Source organism: Nematolebias whitei, chromosome 2 (genome assembly GCF_014905685.2).
Source record: "Nematolebias whitei isolate Nwh7 chromosome 2, NemWhi1, whole genome shotgun sequence".
NCBI classification, from domain to species: domain Eukaryota; kingdom Metazoa; phylum Chordata; class Actinopteri; order Cyprinodontiformes; family Rivulidae; genus Nematolebias; species Nematolebias whitei.
Window position 1 is genome coordinate 27,744,977 of NC_056499.1, and position 19,802 is coordinate 27,764,778.

General features: G+C 36.8%; 1 protein-coding gene across 2 annotated transcripts in view; it reads right to left on the reverse strand.

Annotated features, from left to right (window-relative positions):
- Window positions 1-19,802, reverse strand: part of LOC119423714 (synaptosomal-associated protein 25-B) — a 47,806-nt gene that overhangs the window by 13,818 nt on the left and 14,186 nt on the right. For both annotated transcript variants that reach the window (XM_037691123.1, XM_037691131.1), the window contains exons 2-4: window positions 9,626-9,732; window positions 8,364-8,405; window positions 1,078-1,126 (exon numbers count right to left, since the gene is read on the reverse strand). In XM_037691123.1, the coding sequence (XP_037547051.1) occupies window positions 1,078-1,126; window positions 8,364-8,405; window positions 9,626-9,697 (163 nt within the window). In that variant the 5' untranslated portion in view covers window positions 9,698-9,732. The remainder of the gene's footprint in view (window positions 1-1,077; window positions 1,127-8,363; window positions 8,406-9,625; window positions 9,733-19,802) is intronic.

Consider the following 19,802-nt stretch of genomic DNA (forward strand, 5'->3'; position numbering starts at 1 on the left):
TTTTATTGGGAAAAAGCTAGACTGATAATAAAGAATATATATATATATATATATATATATATATATATATATATATATATATATATACATATATATATATATATATATATATATATATATATATATATATATATATATATATATATACATATATACATATATTGGTTAAGTTCAATTAATTGTTCTTTGTTAGACCACTTACTTTAATATTGACCAACGAATCATCTAAGTTTAAAAAGGTACTTTATAAGAACCAGCATTATATCTTTGCAAAAAAAGGACAATTTAGGATATAATTCAATATAATTTGTATTTTACACATTTTGTTGCAAACAATGTGTTGCAAAAACACATCATTTGTTCTCAATTCTTAATTGCATCACTGAAAAATGCTGATGTATTTAACAAGCTTTCTGTATATTGCATCAACAAAGTAGCTATTCCCAAGAAAGTTCCTGTAAAGTTTTAACAAAGTTTGTCTTCTTAGAAGCAAAATAAACAGAACTTAAGAATGCCTCAAGACTTACATAATAGTGTACATTATGATGTACAAATTTAGTTAGATGCATGAAATTGTGTTTGGAAAGCGCCTGTGTGAAACTATACTTTGTAGTTTCAAGTTCATTTACAACTATCAACAGGTACCACTGAAACACTTTATCAAAATAAGATTTTTTTTCTTGTCTTTTGCAGTGATATAATAAGATAATAATTAGTTAACCTAACCGATGGACCTACATCATACTGCAAACCACTTTACGCCATAAAACGACCAGTGATCAGTGACATTTTCTCAGTATTCACTTTTGTCTGATGAGTAAGCACGAGTATGGGATGAGCCAAAGCAATTAGCTAGCTCCACAGCAGTATAATCTTGTTAGCCACATTAGCACAGACTCTGGCTAGTGTTCATTTTAAAGACGAGCCTGAAGCTCCTAAGGAAATGTAGCATCGTTTTGTTATAGTGCCTCCAGAACCCAAAAAATTATTGTTGTACTTTACAGATACTGGATGTGCATGTAGCCAGAGTTTCAGGAGCAGGGCTAAAAGTAGCACTGTTTTTCTTTTTAAACTTACCTCCTTGTTCGTCCAGCATGACCAGAGTCCTGATGCCGGCATCTTTACTCTAACAGATGTAATAAAGAAAGGGCAGGAAGGGGAAAACAGGAAAGAAAAGGAATTAAAGTGACAGATGAGTGAAGGTTGAGAGAGCTGAACAAAGCAGAAATATCAGGACAGCAGAAGTGGATCAAATAACAATTTGAAATCACATTTTTGAAATGGATATATGGCAGCACAGCAGACATATGGCTTTAAAGGATATTTTGTCTTGAATAAAGGTCAAATGCACTAAATTTGACAGTTTTTGTGTCACTATTGATACTTAAAATTGTGAAGTTGTCAGGATATTTGCTTTCTTTGTCTTCCTGTGTTGTCTGGAAAATGTGATTGGTTGTACAGTTCTATTTAATCCCTATTTAAAATCCAAACATCAAAGACTTGACATAAAAATTAGGTATAGTTACTGGAATTATGATAACAAGTTTAGTAATGGTCTTAAATTAAAACAGTTTTAGTAACAATGTTAGGTTAAAACAGTTTCACTAACAACTTTCCTATTAGTGGTAGGTTAAAATAACTTTGGTAATTGTGTTAAATGAAAACACATTTTCTAACGGAGATAGGTTGAAAGTTATGTTAATATCTTTACTAACAGTGCTAAAACTGTTAGTTAACATGTTTGTGCAGCCCACAGCTGGAGAAAAAGCTTCCTCCTGCACCTCTGTGCAGTCCACACTGCAGGATAAGCTTCCTGCTGCAGCTGCAGAGAAGTGGGCGTGGCCAAGAGCGCAGGCAGGTGGCACAGAGCAGCCGAGGCAGAGAGCTGAAATCATGACATTCTGTGCTCTTTTAGAGAGTTTACATTGTTTAGAATATTTATGTAGTAATATAGTATAATAATAAAGTAAATACATGTTTTAAAATGTAGGTTTTATTTTATGCAAAGTATTGTTTTCTATTTTTGTTTTTGACAATAAAATTACTTGCATTACCTTATTTTATAAACCTAAACATCTCCCATTAGGTCATTAAAAGTCTGAAATGTACAAAATAACACGCTGTGAACTGTAACTGTGACTTCGTCAGCTTTTAAAGCTCGTTCGTCTAATGGTTGGAACCAGTTGTCACCAGTGGCTGGTGAGGGGTCAGAGGACTGTTTCAGCTCTGCCTTGTTTTATTTTATCACCTTGTTTAGGCAGCATGTGTCAAACACCAACTCAACATAAAACCCAGCCATGAAATGAAACTCTAAAATGTTGTAACTCCCCAGAAAATCAGCACAACTCTTTTAATAAAAAGGTAGAACCCTGCATTGGTTCTAGTAATACTTATTTTACACGTGCTTCATTGGTTCAGATTTTTGTCCTGCTTTCAGAGATTTGCAGACAAAGCTCCACTAATGAAATGTTCTGGTTAGGCCCACTAAACAACTATTCTGTTCTTTCTCACAACGTAGGTTTGCTTTTATATCCAATGCTTCGATGATCATGAAATCACTCAGTGTGCACGCAACTAAATAACAGTTTTGCTCTCCGTGGATCTGACAGATATTAAAACACAGAAGCCATTCTGTTTACGCTTGAGTTGTTTTTCATTAAAGTGTGCACTGACCTTTTAAGAACACAGATAAATATCAGTAACACAAAGGTGGCTCGTACTAATATCACTCCAACTGACTGAAATGTGTGTTCATGAGTGGTCTTGGACCGGCCTCAAAATGAACCCAAACTGATGTTGTGCTCAGAGATTTTTAATTCTGTAAGACTGAATGGAACTGAAAGGAAAAATATAGCTCAGCGGGTGTGAGGAAGAGTAAAATGATTGATCGTGGATGTTCAGCAGAGTTATTGTTGGCAGGTTTATAACTCTGGTGGGAGAACTGCTGGTTTACTTTAAAAAAACCGTGGGAAATCAGATATACGTGAGGCAGACTTCAGAACTACAGGACAGGATATCTCACAGTGCCAGCTGGCAGAATCCGATGTGTGTCATCACTTCTTTATATATGAGGCCAGTCAAACACACACACACACATACACACACACACACACACACACACACACAGTCAGGTCTTGTTCACACTTTGTTGTGAGTCACCTGAATTCGTTTAACAGTTCTTCCTGATATAATTCCTTTAGGATACGAACAAGAAAAGGTGCTTTAAAGACATTATTATGTTTTTTTTTTGCTTTTATCGTTTTATGTTTGTCTAGAAGCAGTACTGACACAAGACAGATCACATTCTTTTTTATTATTTATTTGTAAATTTGCGTTTTTTTTCTCCCTAACCCAAGTTGTGAAAATGATTTAAAGGTGTCACTAAAAGAGCTTCACTGTGGGTCAGCTACAGTCCCTCAGGATAGACACAACTGATCATTTCAGTGAGATCTTCACTCAGCTGTCTCCTGAAATCTGCTCAGTATTCAGTGAGAAACTCACGTGTTGGCCTTCTGCTCTGCTTTTTGGTACAACAACAACTCAAAGCAAACACAGACTCACAGCGACCAAGATTTGGAGTCAAATTAATCGTGTTTATCTGATTACTTAAATCCATTTATTTATGTTATTAATGTTCAAACATCTATACTGTAAAAGCAAATGACTGACTTGTGGATGACCATTTAAATGCCTTGAGTTACGCACTTTGGCATTTGGTTTGCTGACTGAAAATCACAAAAACTCCAAAAGAAATAAAAATCTGCCCTACAGACTGTTTTCATTTTGCTTGTTCACAAACCTGCACGTGAGACTGTACCTTTCTAATGAGGATAATACTTGGATGAATAAAGCTTTATTAAAGATTAGAACCACAAACCTGTCAGAAAAGCTGTTACCTCCGATTTTAAGAAAGACGCGTTTGTCTTTTTGATCTAGGTAGCAGTCATTATCTTTGTAGATTTTATTGCTTTTGCAAAAGAGAGATCAGCTGCTTCTAGCCTTTTTGTTTTTTGTGCTAAATTGATGACTACAACTTTTTTTAAGCATAAAAGTGGTGACATTTTTTCTATTTAGCTCACTTCAAGAAAGAGGAGTATCCTGATGCACTAACCATCAGTCGTTTGGCTGATGGTCCTGCTTTATTATGTGAACAACTAGTTTTGGTTGATCCACTATGAGAAGGGGCTGTTTATAAGACTGAGTTTATTGCAGCTCCTCTGAATGAAGAAGTCTTCTGGATAAAAGACTAAACGTTTCAACAAGTAGAATCGATCCAGAGGACCTGAAAACGTTGTTAGATGTAGAATTTGTGTTGCGTGTGATGTTCAGATGTACTGCAGATTCACTTCAGCAGCTGCTCAGGTCAATAAAGTTTCAGACCTTCCATCTTGACACCTACTCAGTTCATTTATAAGGCTGTGCAACAACTTAGTGGATGTGGCAGTCAGCTGATGCAAGGAGACACATAAATAAAACACAAGATTTTCATCAGCCCTGAGTATGAATTATGGGTCACATTCGGAGGAGACAAGGGAATGTTGCATCACTCAGAATACAGTAAGTGTTGCCATACTCTGCCACGAACTTAATAGCTGAAGCATAATGAATTCAAAAGCCCATTTTTTGTGTGGATTGTACCATAAAAGCATATTTTCAGAAAATATTTTGTCCCTGCACATTATAGTGCTTGTGTAGGAGTATTAAATAAATGTATAATAAAGTGGATTTAAATAGACAGGACAATAAACTGAAAAATGTAAGGTGATGACGTCATAAAGATATATTTCAATAGAAATCTTTGCATTTCACATTATACATTTGCATTATCCGCTTACAGCACAGATACATAAATGATTACTAGAAACAATTCATCTTTTAAAGTCTCAGAGAACAGTACAAAAATAATTTAGAGCTAAAGTTACAGCTTGTTTTTCAGTACTCTAGCATATATTTTCCTGATAGATCAAATAGTCAAATAGATCCTATTTTATTTCTTGGCTGCAGACTACAGGAGGTTAGCCTAGCTTAGCTCAGAATGCAGGGGCTAAAATTCTGTTTTTTTGCACCTGTAAAGTTCACAAGTGTTAAAGATTTCATGAGTCTGTCGAAGCACCAGCAGAAACTCCACAGATGGTCATTCTGCATCGATTAGTGTCAACAGGGGCGCTTGTTCTTGGAGTTTGTCGGATTTGGAAAAAATTAGGCAATCTGTTAACTCTTCTTTTTCCAAGAGCTTCACAAACCAACTCCCACTTCCATCTTCATAATTAACTCAGTGGCATGAAAGTGATTCTTACACTTACAGATAATTTATTTCTCTGAATGTGAAACAAATTATTTTAATGTACAGTCTGAAAAGATCATTTAGAAATGCAGTAAGATTATGTAAATTGACTTGAACTGAACAACCATTTACTCTCTATGGATAATGCTTGAATGAACATTGCTAAATTAAATTGTTTTAATTTGTTTCTCATACTGGTATTTCTCTCATGAACATGATTTAATACTAAATGAATAAGGACTAGTACTTTGATACGGTCCAGAGCTCTGCACAACAACTCAACTCTTTTAATCCCTATATTTTTTACTTTTATGAAAGAAAGCTGAAACAAATTCAAACCAGAACAGGTCTGAACAAACAGACGTGGAGCTGAACTCTGGATAAAGGTGCTTGCAGTAAAGCCCTAACGATATGGAAATTTTGGCTATTGCCGATACCAATATTGGGAGGTGCTGCAGCGACCACAGATAACTGATATAATGGTTGAAAATATTTTAGCTTTGTCCATCCACAAGAATCTAAGAAAACAGCGAGTGGAGCGGGGCTTGTTTATTTAGCCCGGCTGTTAGCAACCATGAAGCTAAGCTAATCAGATCCATGCTATACCTAGTCCCACACTAGGTTTAAAGGTAGTGCACTGGTCATAAAAAACAGGCTTCCTAACATGCATTCACATTTTCTATCCTCCACTCTTCAACATAAAGTTATCAAGTTTGTTATAAAAATATAAATTAAAAAAAGAAACGCCCTTTCCTGTTCATAGTTCAAACAGTCACGTTTGGTAAAGGCCTAGTTAGTATTGATCGTAGCAGCGTTTTTTTCTTCTATTTCTTTTTTGCAGAGAAGTTAAGATTTCAGATAAACAACGCATTTCATTGAGGATGACCAAGATAACGTTACTAACACTGATATACATTTACCTCTACGTTCGATTTATTGTTCTGGATAAAGTTTTACAAGGCAATAGCCTATGCTATGTTATCTAAACATTAGCTTGCTACTTGACATACACATAGCAAATGACAAGAGGGTTGGAGGATTGAAGATAATTTATTATTGTTGATTTGTTTTGCAGGTAAGTTAAAATAAACTTAGCATGCTCTGTTTGGCAAAACACGCTACACAGTTGCTCCCTTCTTTGTCTGTGCTGAATGTGAAAGTGAAACTTAAGTGAACGGTAATGACTTGAAAATAGTCTTCATGTGCCCTCTGCTGAATACATTGTACAATTATGGCTGGTTCCAGCATTTTAGAGGTGAAAATTAGAAGTGCTTATATCAGTGCATAATGGGATAATTATCACAGATACCGATAGGCCCCCAAATGTCTATATCAGCTTAAATTATTGGCCCTACTGGTATATCGGTTGGGCTCTAGCTTTCACTACTCTAATCACTCGCCAATTTGTTCAGTTAGTGTAAGCTTGACAAAAGACTGCGATCATAGTGTACTACTTACACTTTACTGCATGAAGGAATGCAACGAGAAGTTGCATCAAACATGCATCAAACTGCATCATCAAACATGAACCTTTGCTCCACTGAATCTTGATTATTTAAACCATGCTTAAAGACGCAAAGCAAAATACGCTATCAAACCTAAGGACATCTTGAGACAGTTGGAACAAATAGTTGTCGTTTTCTTTAGAGGTCAGACATGCAGCTCTATCTGTGGAGCAGGTAGCTTAGACCATCTGCAGGCCTCACTCTGAACCCTTCTGGCTGTGTCTCATTAGGACATAGTGGATTGTCCAGAGGATAGATGGTGGGGTATGGCAAAGTCAAAGTTTCTTTATTTGTAATACGTCAGGTCATCTGGATGTTTTTTTTTTTTTTTTTCTGTGGTGGAATGAAATTGTGTACACAGTGTTGTTTCTTTCATTTGCAGAAAAGTTGTTTTTAATCATTAGTAAAACTTAATTACCGGTACTCATAGCAATAAATGTAAAGAAAACAAGCAGAGGGTATAATTTGAACATAACAGAATCATTGTTTATAAAACTATATCTGAGAGATTTGGTAATGATGTTGGAAATTAGCAGGCACTCGAAAAAATATCTGACAGGTTGTTTCTGACCATTTTTGGCATAACTTAAGTTAGAAGCATTTACACAAACCTGCTTTCACTACAACCAAAACATACAATAGGCTGCCAGAAAAAAAAAAAAAAAAAAAAAAAACTTTCTTTATTTAGCAAGTCAGGCCTGACAAAATAAAATATTAGACCTACAATTAATATTTTGCTCCTCACAAAATATTATTTTAACATATAATAGACAATTTGGTATTAAAGGAAAGAGCAGGACAGATGAGAACCTGAAAAACTATATGTGCAGGTGTAAAGTGGTGTTTTATATTCACATATTTCATGTCTTATGCAGTTAGCATAGAGCAAGGATTATATGTTGCAAAGCATCTTCAGTTTACAGCTTTTGTCATTCAAGTTCTTTCATGGACAGTATTTTTACAGATGTTTAATGAAACAAAAGTTGTTTTTTCATACATGAACTGACTGTAGAAGCATAAGTGTAAAGACATTTGCACAAGTCAGAACAATTTATCCATCAGCGGTTAGATGGATCTTAGTAAAATGGTGGTCTTCTTTCATTTATTAGACCAGAGGGTTGGGAGCAGGGTGTTTGTTTTGACAAGAGACTAAAAAGGATCTGTGACAGCCTGAAAGAATTAATCAGGATAATTTTGCAGCTTTTATCAGCTGGTGAAACTCTTTTTCTTATTTATGAGTTCAGATGAATGCAGTATTTACTTTTTATTCATACTGTGAAGAAAAGAGACGACCACAGAGTCATCCTCTCAACTTGGCAGCTTTGCAAATGTTCACAAAATGATAATAAAAAGCATCAAGTTCGGAGTGGCTTTGGGAGTGAAGTGTGGTTTAGTAAAAAGAAATAAACAAACAAAACAAACCTAGAGTGCAAACACAAATATATATTTTAATTTTCACTATAAATCAACCTCTGTGTGCAGATGTTATGTACCTTGTTTCTAAATAGCAGCATATAAAAATGTCACAGTTGTTGGTGACACATTGAATCATGTCATTGAATCAATGGACTCACCTCCTCAACCAGAGCAAGCATACGTCGAGTGCTCTCCAGAGACTGCAGGGAGAGAGAGAGGATAGATCATGAGCTGCAAGTCCAGAGGAACACAGAAACAGAAAGGACAGGCTCTGCAACAACGATCACACCTCTGTGCTTTCCTAAGGCCAAGGTAAACAGACTGTGTAGGAACACATATCAAAGTCATTCTGTTATAAACTTAATCCTGCTTCAGTCAGGTCATCTGGACGTTTTATTTATTTATTTATTTATTTTTGCTGAGACGTTGCGTCCTTCATCCAAAGGACTTCTTCAGTCCGAGGAGCCATAAACAAACTGGCGTCCTTCAAGCACCTCACTCCCATAGTGGAAAAATGTGCAGGTGTAATAAATGTAAAGAAAACAAGCACTCCCACTATGGGAGTGAGGTGCTTGTGAGACTCCAATTTGTTTGTGGATCCTCAGACTGAATAAGTCCTTTGGATGAAGGACAAAACATCTCAGAAGAAAAAAAAAAACATCCAGATGACCTGACTTAACATTGTTGGATCTGTACCTGGATTATTGAGCATGAACTTTGGTGTTAATCCCGTTTATTTCTCTCACTTTGATGACTTCAATGACTCCTACTTTTAGCTTAACTCTACAGAATCCCTTCCAATGACATCATTTTATTTAATTAATATGTTTCTCTGAATCCCATTCCTTTAGAAAATTTCTCATCTCTGGCTTCTCCTCTGCCTCCATAAACTCTCACACCATTCCCTCCATCCACGGCTGCCTCTTGGCCTGCTTTATCTCCTCATGAATGTTTAATGAGGCCATTTGAGCTCTTCTATTATTCCGCTGCACTGAATTATCTGCTATTCCTGAGCTCCTCTCAGCTCATTAGAAAGGCCAAAGTTCTTCCTTATCCAAAATAAATAGACAGACTATGAAAAAAAGAGAGACTTTCAGTGCTAACGGAACGATCACAACAGAGGAACTGTCCGTCAGCCCAGAGGCGTTCACAGGTACATTTGTGTGTTCTTACAAGAACATTTTCAAATGTCAAATTATAATTGGCATGTCACAAAGGAATGTACCTTTCACTGTGGAGGACGTTAAGCCTCACAGTGTGTCCATGGTCTCTGCTCCCTGTTCTGACTTCAGCAGCGACTTATGATTTAATATTGAATGGTTTATTTTAGACAAAATGCCAGAAATTACATGTTTGTCCACATAATATTCTAAAATGTTTTGTTTTTTTTCCCCCACAAGGTTGTGTGTGTTTACGGTACCTCATCGGCAATCTGGTCTGCTCGTGTCTGCAGGTCGGACAATTCGTTGCGCATGTCTGCTTCATCTGCCATGATGCCTGCTGATCTTTGACCTCAATCAGAATGAACTGGGGGGAAACAGAGATAAGACAATTGTATCGTTTGTGTCTTGGATTATATAGTTTTAAAAGGAGGAAGTGAAATATTTGTGTAGTGCTTAACAGATGTCCAAAGTGTAGGGACACATCTTTCTACCATCAACTTTTATTCTTTTGATACTTTGAAAGTAAGACTGACTCTCATTCCCAAAGCTGGACAGTAAGAAACCATGTTACAAAAAAATGAATAACAAAAATCTGTTATTGTAATTAATTGCACGCTTGTTATTATGATTTCAGCAAAGCTGAAAGGCCCTTTGTATGAGAACGTTTCCACCTGACCTTTGAAATATAACATCTGAGCGTTATGTGTATCTCTTCCTAAAAGGGAGGATTCGTCCTGCAGTCTTAGAGTGAGGGAAAGAACCACCCTATTGTTCCTCAAGGACTCTTTGGTAGTAGTGAATTTATGAAACATTGTCATCCCACGGTAGAAGTTATTTTTCTGAACAATTTAAATTTCTGAGTTCTCCTGAACACATTTGAATGTTTTGCTGTAAAACTGCTATGAAATAACTTATCTCCTTCTTTCTCAGTTCAGTACTCAGTTTAATCATGCAAAAGACAAAGTAGATGTAAAAAAACTGGTAATCAAGGTTTCATCTGTTATTTTCACAAGTTCTAATGAAAATGTTTATGGATGAGTCAAAGTGCTTAGAAGTTTTAATTATCCTGCTGTTATATTGAGTATTTACCAAAGCAGAGTAAATTAGCCATTTGTTTTTAATAATGTTATTAAAGTTCAAATGAAACAGTAACCTGAAACAAAGGTCCACCCTTTCTGTTTTGATTGGGTCAATATTGTTAACGCCCCCCTAAGTCAGAGAAAAGTTATTCTGCCGTTTAGTTTAGAGCTCAGTCTTGGGGGAAGCTTTTGAAGGAGAAAGATCAAGCAATCGAAAATTTATTTCAGAAGATAAGTTCCATGCAGAAAACGCAGCCCTCCGGAAGCCCATCAACTGACCCATTGGGAGCCTAACTATCGACTCCAGAATTCAGCTGATGTCCAGTGTCGAGGGAATCCCAACTTCGACGCTTAACTCAGCTCAAGAGAGTCCCTGGTAATCCTCGGGCGGTTGAACTAGAACTTCAAATCGGTAGGAAAAGCTGCTCCTTCTCTCTCTGCTGGTGTCTGGTGCTCAAGATAAGAAGTTGTCCAGTCCAAACAAAATTCATCATTATTAATTAGAATTTTTTCCTAAATTGACAAATCACATCTGGCCAAAACACTTCTTTTAGTTAACTTTATAGATGATAATTTAATCTGCTTTTGAACCTCATAATTCACCATATTAAAGTTTAGAAGATAATTCCATAACCTCTTCTTGTGTTGTCAAATTAAAGCCATTATTCATTCTTCAGCTGTACTCATCATTTGGACCACTTATATTTACCAAAATCGATAATAAACTTCACAAAATTGTACTTTTGACTCAAAGCGTTTTTTATTATATATGACATTTGAATTTAATACGAAAAGAACTCACTAGAGCACGTAAACTTGAGTCTGATTTCATATTTTTCTTGCTTAAGAACCGGAAAGCAAGTGGTGCCCCTTTCAGAATAAAATTACTAATCAAAATTCAACGATCTGAGGACCCCTTCCTCTACAAAATCCATCTTTTGCCCATGTGATTATTGTAGCTGTAGAGAAATTAAACTTGTATGTTTAGGATGACTCAGCTCCTACCATACAAAGTTTAAGCTAAACATCTGTAAAACTGACCATGTTCCAACCATTTTTTGTTGCAAAGGTTGATTGGCTGTGGCAGCCATCTTGACGGATGTAGTAGATGTACGTCTCCATAAAATGTGTCTTCCGAAAAAGCACAAACAAGTACACACTCGCTCACATTGCACACATTGTGGCTTTAATGCACTAAATTCCTTCTTCCCTTCAATTGTTTACTGGACTTCAGAGGGAGAAATATACATTATATTTTTACAAGCAGACTTTTGTCAGTCACAGTATGAGACTATGGCTAAAAGACAGCACAGGTAATGACCACAGTCGGGGGGGAACAAAAACAACATTCCATTGTACATTGATGTCCAGGAACAGATGTGTAAGAGGGATCAGAGAGAAACGACACACAACACTTTAATCTCTGCAGAAAAAACTCTTGTAGCAATTAGATTTTACAGCAAGTCCCTCGGGTGAAAAACTAAAAGGGATTTTCACTTTGCAGACAACTTTCTGATTCGTGAAGCTAAAACCGACAGAAGAGGCGTTGCAAACATGAGAGTTTAACATATTCAAAAGGCTATAGGTTCATGGAATATACATATTACATTTTATTAAAAAGATTCAAAAGAGAATATCAGAGTATCAAATGAACTGAAATTAAAGGCAAAACCTCCATCTAACACCCAGTCAGACGACTCACCTTAGACCCAGCCAGATGAACCACCATGACTCTGATTTCAGAGTGAAATCAACAGTTCATCAAGACGAACAAGAAACATCTATTCAGGATACAGCACCAGAACAGAGGCAGGAGTCTATTTTTACAGCGCTCATGCTCAGCCAGATAATATTTCACACAAAGACACAGAGCAGCCTGTGAAAAATAAATGTTCTTGTTCTTCTTCAGTTTGATTGAGAGACATCCTGCTGCTCCTATTTGAGATGAAGAACAAAAGCAGCTCTGACTGTTCCCTTCCCTCCTTCACACACTGTCTCACCGAATTAGGACTTTGATTAGGCAAATAATCTCATCTGGTTCAATCAGCTCTCATTTGTTAGTCTAATGCCTTTGTGTTTCAGTTGCACAAATCGTCCTCCAGAGGAGCTTGTCACTGATATAAAAGTAACCACCCAGCTGCTTTCAGATCGAGGATCATTAAAGCTTTATGTGAGTTAATCTACTGCGAATGACAGAGAATCAGGAGACAACTGCCACTTGGTGTCAATCAGGAGTTGTGGTGAGGGATCTTTTAGTCTGCTTCAGCAAGTTACAATGTTAAAACTGGAACAGTTGTGTGTTATAAAACGGAAATACCAAGATCCATCCATCCATTATCTTTACCCGCTTCTTCCTTTACGGGCTGCGGGTGCACATGTCCAGCAACCACTGTGCGAGAGGCGGGGCACACCCTGGACAGGCCCCAAGTCCATCACAGGGACGTATAGAGACAAATGAGACAACCATTCACTCTCTCACTCTCACTTAGGGACAATTTAGAGTTACCAATTAGTCTAACATGCATGTTTTTAGTTGGGGAGGAAACCCACACATGCACAAGGAGAATGTTCAAACTCCACCTAGAAAGGTCACAGGCTGTGATTCAATCAGGCAGCCTTCTCATTGAGAGGCGACAGTGAGACTCTACCAACTGCGCCACCGTGCTGCAGCAATACCAAGAAGTGATATTTTAACTTACAGGTAACTAGGCCTGTCACGATAACTAATTTTGTTGGGGGATTAATTGTCTCAGAAATTATTGCGATAAACAATATTATTGTTTGAAATGTGACAATAATTAGTAATTATTGTCACATTTAAAAATAAATGTTTAATTTGTTTTGTGTGTACTACCTTTTTACGACCACCTGATGGCAGTATAAGACCGTTTGAACCGAAGGATGGATAGTGAGGGAGCGAGGAGCGTGTGTCTTTAAGAAAAATGGGAGGGAGGCCTCTTGACGTGACATGGGCTGTCTTTCTTCAGTTCTCAAAATGGCGGACAACCGGTGTGGTTTGACATCTTTAGCATAACATTTTTCACATAAAGCTTTTAATAAAAATATCAGTAAACAAGTTCTCAGCTTCTTTTTGCAGCGAAAAACAACTTTTTACACAAAGACACGGGTTTCAACTGTGAATTTTAGAGCTTCGACAAGACGGAGGGGTTTTTTCCCCCCGAGGTCGGCCTGTTAATTTAGCTCGTAGCTTAGCTTTTCAGCTTAGCTGCTTTTAACGATCCAAAAACACAATTTTGGACGGTTAAAATGGATTTAAAAGAGAAAGGGAGGGGTCAGTGAAGAACACCGGAGTTGAGTCTTTTGTCATCCAGTGTCTTCAGTAGAAAGAGAGAAACACGAAGAAACGCTAAAACCGATAAATGAAAATGAGGTCGATAATTTTCATTTATCATGCAATTAATTGATTTATTGTTTATCGCGACAGGCCTACAGGTAACAATACAAATAGAAAGCTCCTTGTGAATCAATGTACCCCCCTTTTTTTTAAAAAAGGTAAATACTAGTTTCCTGCTCATCTATTGAATTTATCAGTCAGTCACGTGATCCACAAGCAGACAAGGTCATTTAGAGGCCCAGCTGGATATTTGATAATGTATCCCCTTGTTCTGTGTCACCTTCTGTCTCTTCCCTTCTTCGCTATGGAGTCGTCACATAAGTTAATAATTGAACATGTGCCGGGAAAAGAAATGAAGGGGAGGGGGGCAAAACTGTGTCCTCAAAGTGCTTCTCCCCTGCTTTCATGCTCTGTGTGTGTGTGTGTGTGTGGGGGGGGGGGGGGGGGGGCATTTTTTTTGTCTGCTATTTCTGCAAAGGAAAACTTTGCAATATTTATGTTGACATTTTATATTTTAATTCTTTGTCAGATGCTGCAATCCAAAGTACCAAACAGTATGAGGACTGACTTTAAACAACAGCAGCACTGCAGGTGAACTTAAGGGTAGCAAGGTTTACATGATGCTAACACAGAGAGAGGAAAAACTACATTAGCTTAGCTCAACAGAAATCTGTCTTTGCTTCAATTAGAAACACTGAACACTTCAGTTTGTTAAAGGTCTAAACAGGCCAATCAAACACTACCAAAAAACACAAAAATATGTTGCTTTATTCTGGTTATTATGTGTTCTGATAAACTGTAAAAAATAAAATAAAATGAATGTAGTTGGGACTCACTTCATGCTCATTTGAAACCGTGTTGCTGTGGTTTGGTTGTCAGTAACAGCAGTATTATTAAAGATCTCTACAGGTAAATATCACAAATTTCACACTAAACCCATGTTAAGTTATCTTTACAGCGAAGTGCTGAGTATGGGTATACAGTTTAGTACAGCACATAAAATATTTGATGTAAAATTGGTGACTGCATAAATATTTACTCCCTTCACAGCAGTATTTAAAGCACATTTGGCTGCAATGCCAAAGAGTGTGGGTAAGTCTCAGACTGCCGTGCACATCCGAACACTGGAAGTTTACTATATTCTGTCAGGTTGTGCAGTGATCAGGTATAAACAGCCCTTTTTAGGTCACGCTAAAAATTCTCTGTTTGGTTTAGGTTTGAGCTTTCATTGTTTACTTTAAGTCTTTGACTTGCAGGAAACTAAATCTTCTCCCAAGCCGTAGTTCTTTTGCAGAAAGCATTATATTCCTCCAGGATCGATCTGTTTCATGTCGCTGCTGATCTGTTTCAATGTTGATGTGTTCATGCGTGCACATCTGCTCACAGACTCATGTTCATGTTTGTGCTGATGTTCAATGTTTTATGTTATGAGTGCTTAGTGTATATTTAGTTGATGTTTTTTTTTTTCTTAGTTCATATCTTAGATGTTATTACTGTTTTTCTTATACATTTTATTGTTGGATGTAACTGGGACCCCGTGTACATAATTTCGCTCCACCACATGTACCACATGAGGTGCGAATGACAATAAAGAATCTCTGACTCTGACTGACTCTGATATTTTGTGGCATTCATATTCTCTCTCTCTCTGTATAAGTCTTTCAGCGCGGGCTGCCGATAAGCATCCTCATAGCATGGTGCTGCCACCACCATGTTTTACAGTAGGGATAGTGAGTTTGTGGTGATGAGCATTATTTGGTTCCTGCCAAACACAGGTGTCTTGTCTGAGGACTAAAAAGCTCCAATTTGGTCTCATCAGACGACAGAACTTTCTCCCATATGACCGTAGAGTCTTCCACTTGCCATTTGACAAACTCTAGTTGAAATTTACCTTTCAACCTTTCAGTTTTACCTAAAGTAGCTTCTCTTTGCCATTCGAAGAACACTGGCAACAGTTGTTGTTTGCTCAGTCTCTCCCAGTTCACCTGCTGAAGATTGGAACTCCTTCAGGGTGGTCAAAGGTGTCTTGGTGGCCTTTCTCACTGCTCTCCTTCCTACGAGGTCATTCAGTTTGTGAGGATGACTTCATGCTATTTGGTAGATTTACACATGACCCATTTTTCTCCATGAATTGATGATGGATTTAACAAAACTCCCAGGGCTGTTAACGGCCTTGGAAAACCTTTTTGTACCCACCTCGACTTGCATTTTTCAGTAATCTTTTTGCCGAGTTGCGTGTAGTGTTTTTTGGCTTCATGGTGTAATGGTACCCAGGAATACTGACTAACCAGTAAATATACCTTACATGTGTTCTTATACTGCAGTCATTTGAGACACTTTCACTGTCCTGCCATTTCACTAACTGTGAGACTACAAGCATCAAATGACTGGTTGAATTAGGACAGTCACTTTGAAGAGGGAGAACATTTTCACAGTCACATATATTACATGTCATATTTCCTGGTGAAGCTGCTATTGTGTTTTTATAACGTTCAGATCACATTTATTTGTAACAACAAAGTATCCTGACTCCAGTGCTATTTCATTAAACATGGCATATTTTATTGTTTGCTAATAAATCCATGGAACTTGATTGTTAGTTTCAATGTTTTTATATGGTACTGATGCTGTTTTAATGTACTCAATCATGTATGTTTTTGTATTGCCTGATCATTTTTGTTTTGTGGTAAAGAGTAGCAGAAGGTTATCAGATGACTAGCATGTAGAGCTTGTAAACCATGTGGTTAAAATGTATTATTTTATGTTTTTTTAGAAGTATTTTTATAGATATTTTAGCATTTTCACATTGTTTAAATGATGAGTATAGTATGTGCACAACAAAATACTATAGACAATTTAAAAATAAATAATTTGATATTCTCAAAGTAATCAAACAGGATACTGTAAGTCAACACAAAAACACAATTAAAAAGTCAAACTAAATGCATTCAGATGTTAAAACATACATAAGCACATTTACAAACACCTGCCTAACTTTCATTAAAGCTTGTCAAAAATCACCCAAGGCTCTTGTATGTCTATCATTTTCTTCCTGTTGCCTCTTGCTGTGTTTACCTTAGTGCAATCTGCTGTTATTGATCAGCTGCTGATCGCTTTTCTCTGTGGAGAGAGAGCGCTTCCTGTGAACTCACACACACACACACACACACACACACACACACACACACACACACACACACACACACACACACACACACACACACACACACACACACACACACAGCAAGGCCTCTTCCTTTTCATTTCCTGTCAGCTGGCAGGAGGCAACGCTGTAGCTCTTCTCCAGTCCTACACTCAGTTTATCCATCCATCTATAATATTAAGTATTATTATTAGGATTAAGTTAGTTACATACAAGTACATAATTTAGACAATGTACATATACTGAACATGTAAGTGAATTTGCTCAGTGAAACAGCATTTCAGTGCAATGTGACGCTGGTCAAGCTACGCAGCCCTTTGAAACATGATTCCAGTATGTGGGAGCTTTTCCTAAATAATGACTGCACAATAGTTTTGTTGTCTGTTTATATTTTTGAAGGGTCAGATGGAAATTCAACAATACAGCATGTTAAAGAAGGTTTGTGTTTTTAAACCAAGTTATTATTGTATGCTAATTTATTATTCTATTTTAAAAAGAAAAACGTTTGACTTTCACACACTGAAATCAAGCCAACGTTGTTTTTCATGCATCTTTTTATCTTTTTTTTTTTTATATGTTGTCCTCCAGCCAAAAGATCAATATGATAAGCTTAATGGTTGAGATTGCAGAAATTTTACTTTCAATAAAAATATATATGAAGAACACGTTAAATCTTTCCAAAAACCTACTCATAAACAGCAACATAAACACTATATTTAATCACATCTAAGTATTTTAAATAACTTTGAACTTTTCTTTTTCGTCTGAGAGCTTAAAAAAACATATCCATGTTCCATCAGTTTCTCTTTTTGTTTGTGTTAACTCTCTGTTCATCTATTGAACTCTGAAAATCTCTTCCTTTTTAATATGTTGCCATATCTCATATCCAAACACACACACCCACACAAAACTAGGGCTGACATAAAGTAGGGTCCGAGTGTCCCCTCCCCCACCATCGCTTGTCTTGACTGACAGCTGATGTAAGGCCTGAACTGGCAGGCTCAGCCCACGTAGAGATTAAAGTCAGGAGGGAAAGAGGATTTAGTCTCCACTGTTTTCTCTGCTCTTCCTCTCTCAAACTCACACTAACTATCTTTTCTTCGCTGCCTTCTTATTTTTACTTTATCTGCCTTCCACACTCGCCCTGTCTATAAATATAAAGCGTGTGTGTCCAGGAAACGGAGTTGGAAAAATATTAGGGTTAAAATTAATTCACTTTTCTTTTTTTCAAATGATGCTAAAAAAAAATGCAACACTGAAGTGATTCAACTTGTTGCTAGCTACAGTTAGTGTTATTCTGTTCTTGTAAATAAAAATAAATATTTGGAAATGAGTAAGAAGTAGAAGAAAATCAAGCCTGGTGGAAGAGCATGGGCATACATGTGAGACTGAAAGGGCAGCATTGAATTATTGATAGAAATATTAATAGCATTAATCCCAAAAGCTGCTGATTGAAGAAGCGGAAATGAGATGGAAGACTGTGTGAGACGAGAAACATGAGCTCAGTGAGAAAAACAGGTTAGGACAAAAAGTAAAAGTAACTACAAAGTAAAACAAAACAAAAAAACTGTGGCTCCTGCTGCAATTAGTCACCTGTAACAGAGACAGGTGAGACTGGTTGCACATCTGTCATCCTCAAAGTTTCTGTTGTTTATAAGGATTTGTGTGTGAAAGAGTTCTTGTCTTTTGGATCATAACTTATCTTTCTTCACCAAAGAGCTCTCAGATTGTGCTGTGAAATCAATTTGCAAGTCCCACGCTAAAAAACCTGCTGAAATCAATTTAAAATGCAGCGAGTGATTGAAAGAGTGCTGCAGAGAACACTGATCACACGTTGAATGGAAGAAACATAGTAAGAAATATATTTTTCATCCTTTTCAAACTAGGATCTGCATTAGAATTATGCCCAGAATTACTGTCACTCTGTAATTTTAAAAACATTTACATAACAATATGCATCTGTTAAATTGCACTTAAAACAAATTAATTAAAAGAAGATATATAAATGAAAACCTCCTGAATTGTTTGTTGTCTTCTGTTTCTAAGAAATTTAAAAAAAAATAACATTTGTGTTGATCCTTTTTTAGGTGAAATATTTCCAGTTGTTATTAAATATTCATGGATACTTATTATATCTGCACGACAGAAACAGGGTTTAATAGCCAAAACGTTCAAAGCCTCACATTCACTCAAGTTTTTAAACGATTTGTATGGAGGAATAATAATCGACAGGCGCTACAAGAGAACAGACCACCTACAAGGTACGTTTTATAAAATGTACGAGCTAACTGTTTCTGATGAACGTAAAAAATAAAACACTTAACTAAAACACTATTTGAAAAGAAAATCAACTATGGAATACAAAGAGGCAATGGAGGCTGCTTGTGTAGTGGAAAAGTAATGCGTCAACAAAGCCTTTTGCTGTGGCAATGACAGGAACACTAAGCTGTTTCTGGAAATCACTGATGCTGTTACGTATTGTGGGTTTTCACGTCTGTCCAGATGGTGCTCTTTTATTGACAGAAGGTTTGCTTGTGCTGATGCTCTTGTGTTAACACTCACGGAGAGTTTTATTAGGTGACGGTGTTGTATGGACTCCTAAGAAGCTATGAGTTTAAATTACTTCAGCAAAGATTAAATAATTTTGGTTTGGCTGTTATAATGTACTTTTTGATTGAAGACTTCTGTGGAAAAGCTAACTGACGGTACTTCAAGGCTTATATTTATTTACTTTGAACATTGCAGTTTAAGTTTGCCACCATAGAAAACAAAAATTATGCCCTGACCCTGACTTGCAATCTGTCCAGGGTGTACCCCGCCACTCAATGACTGCTGGA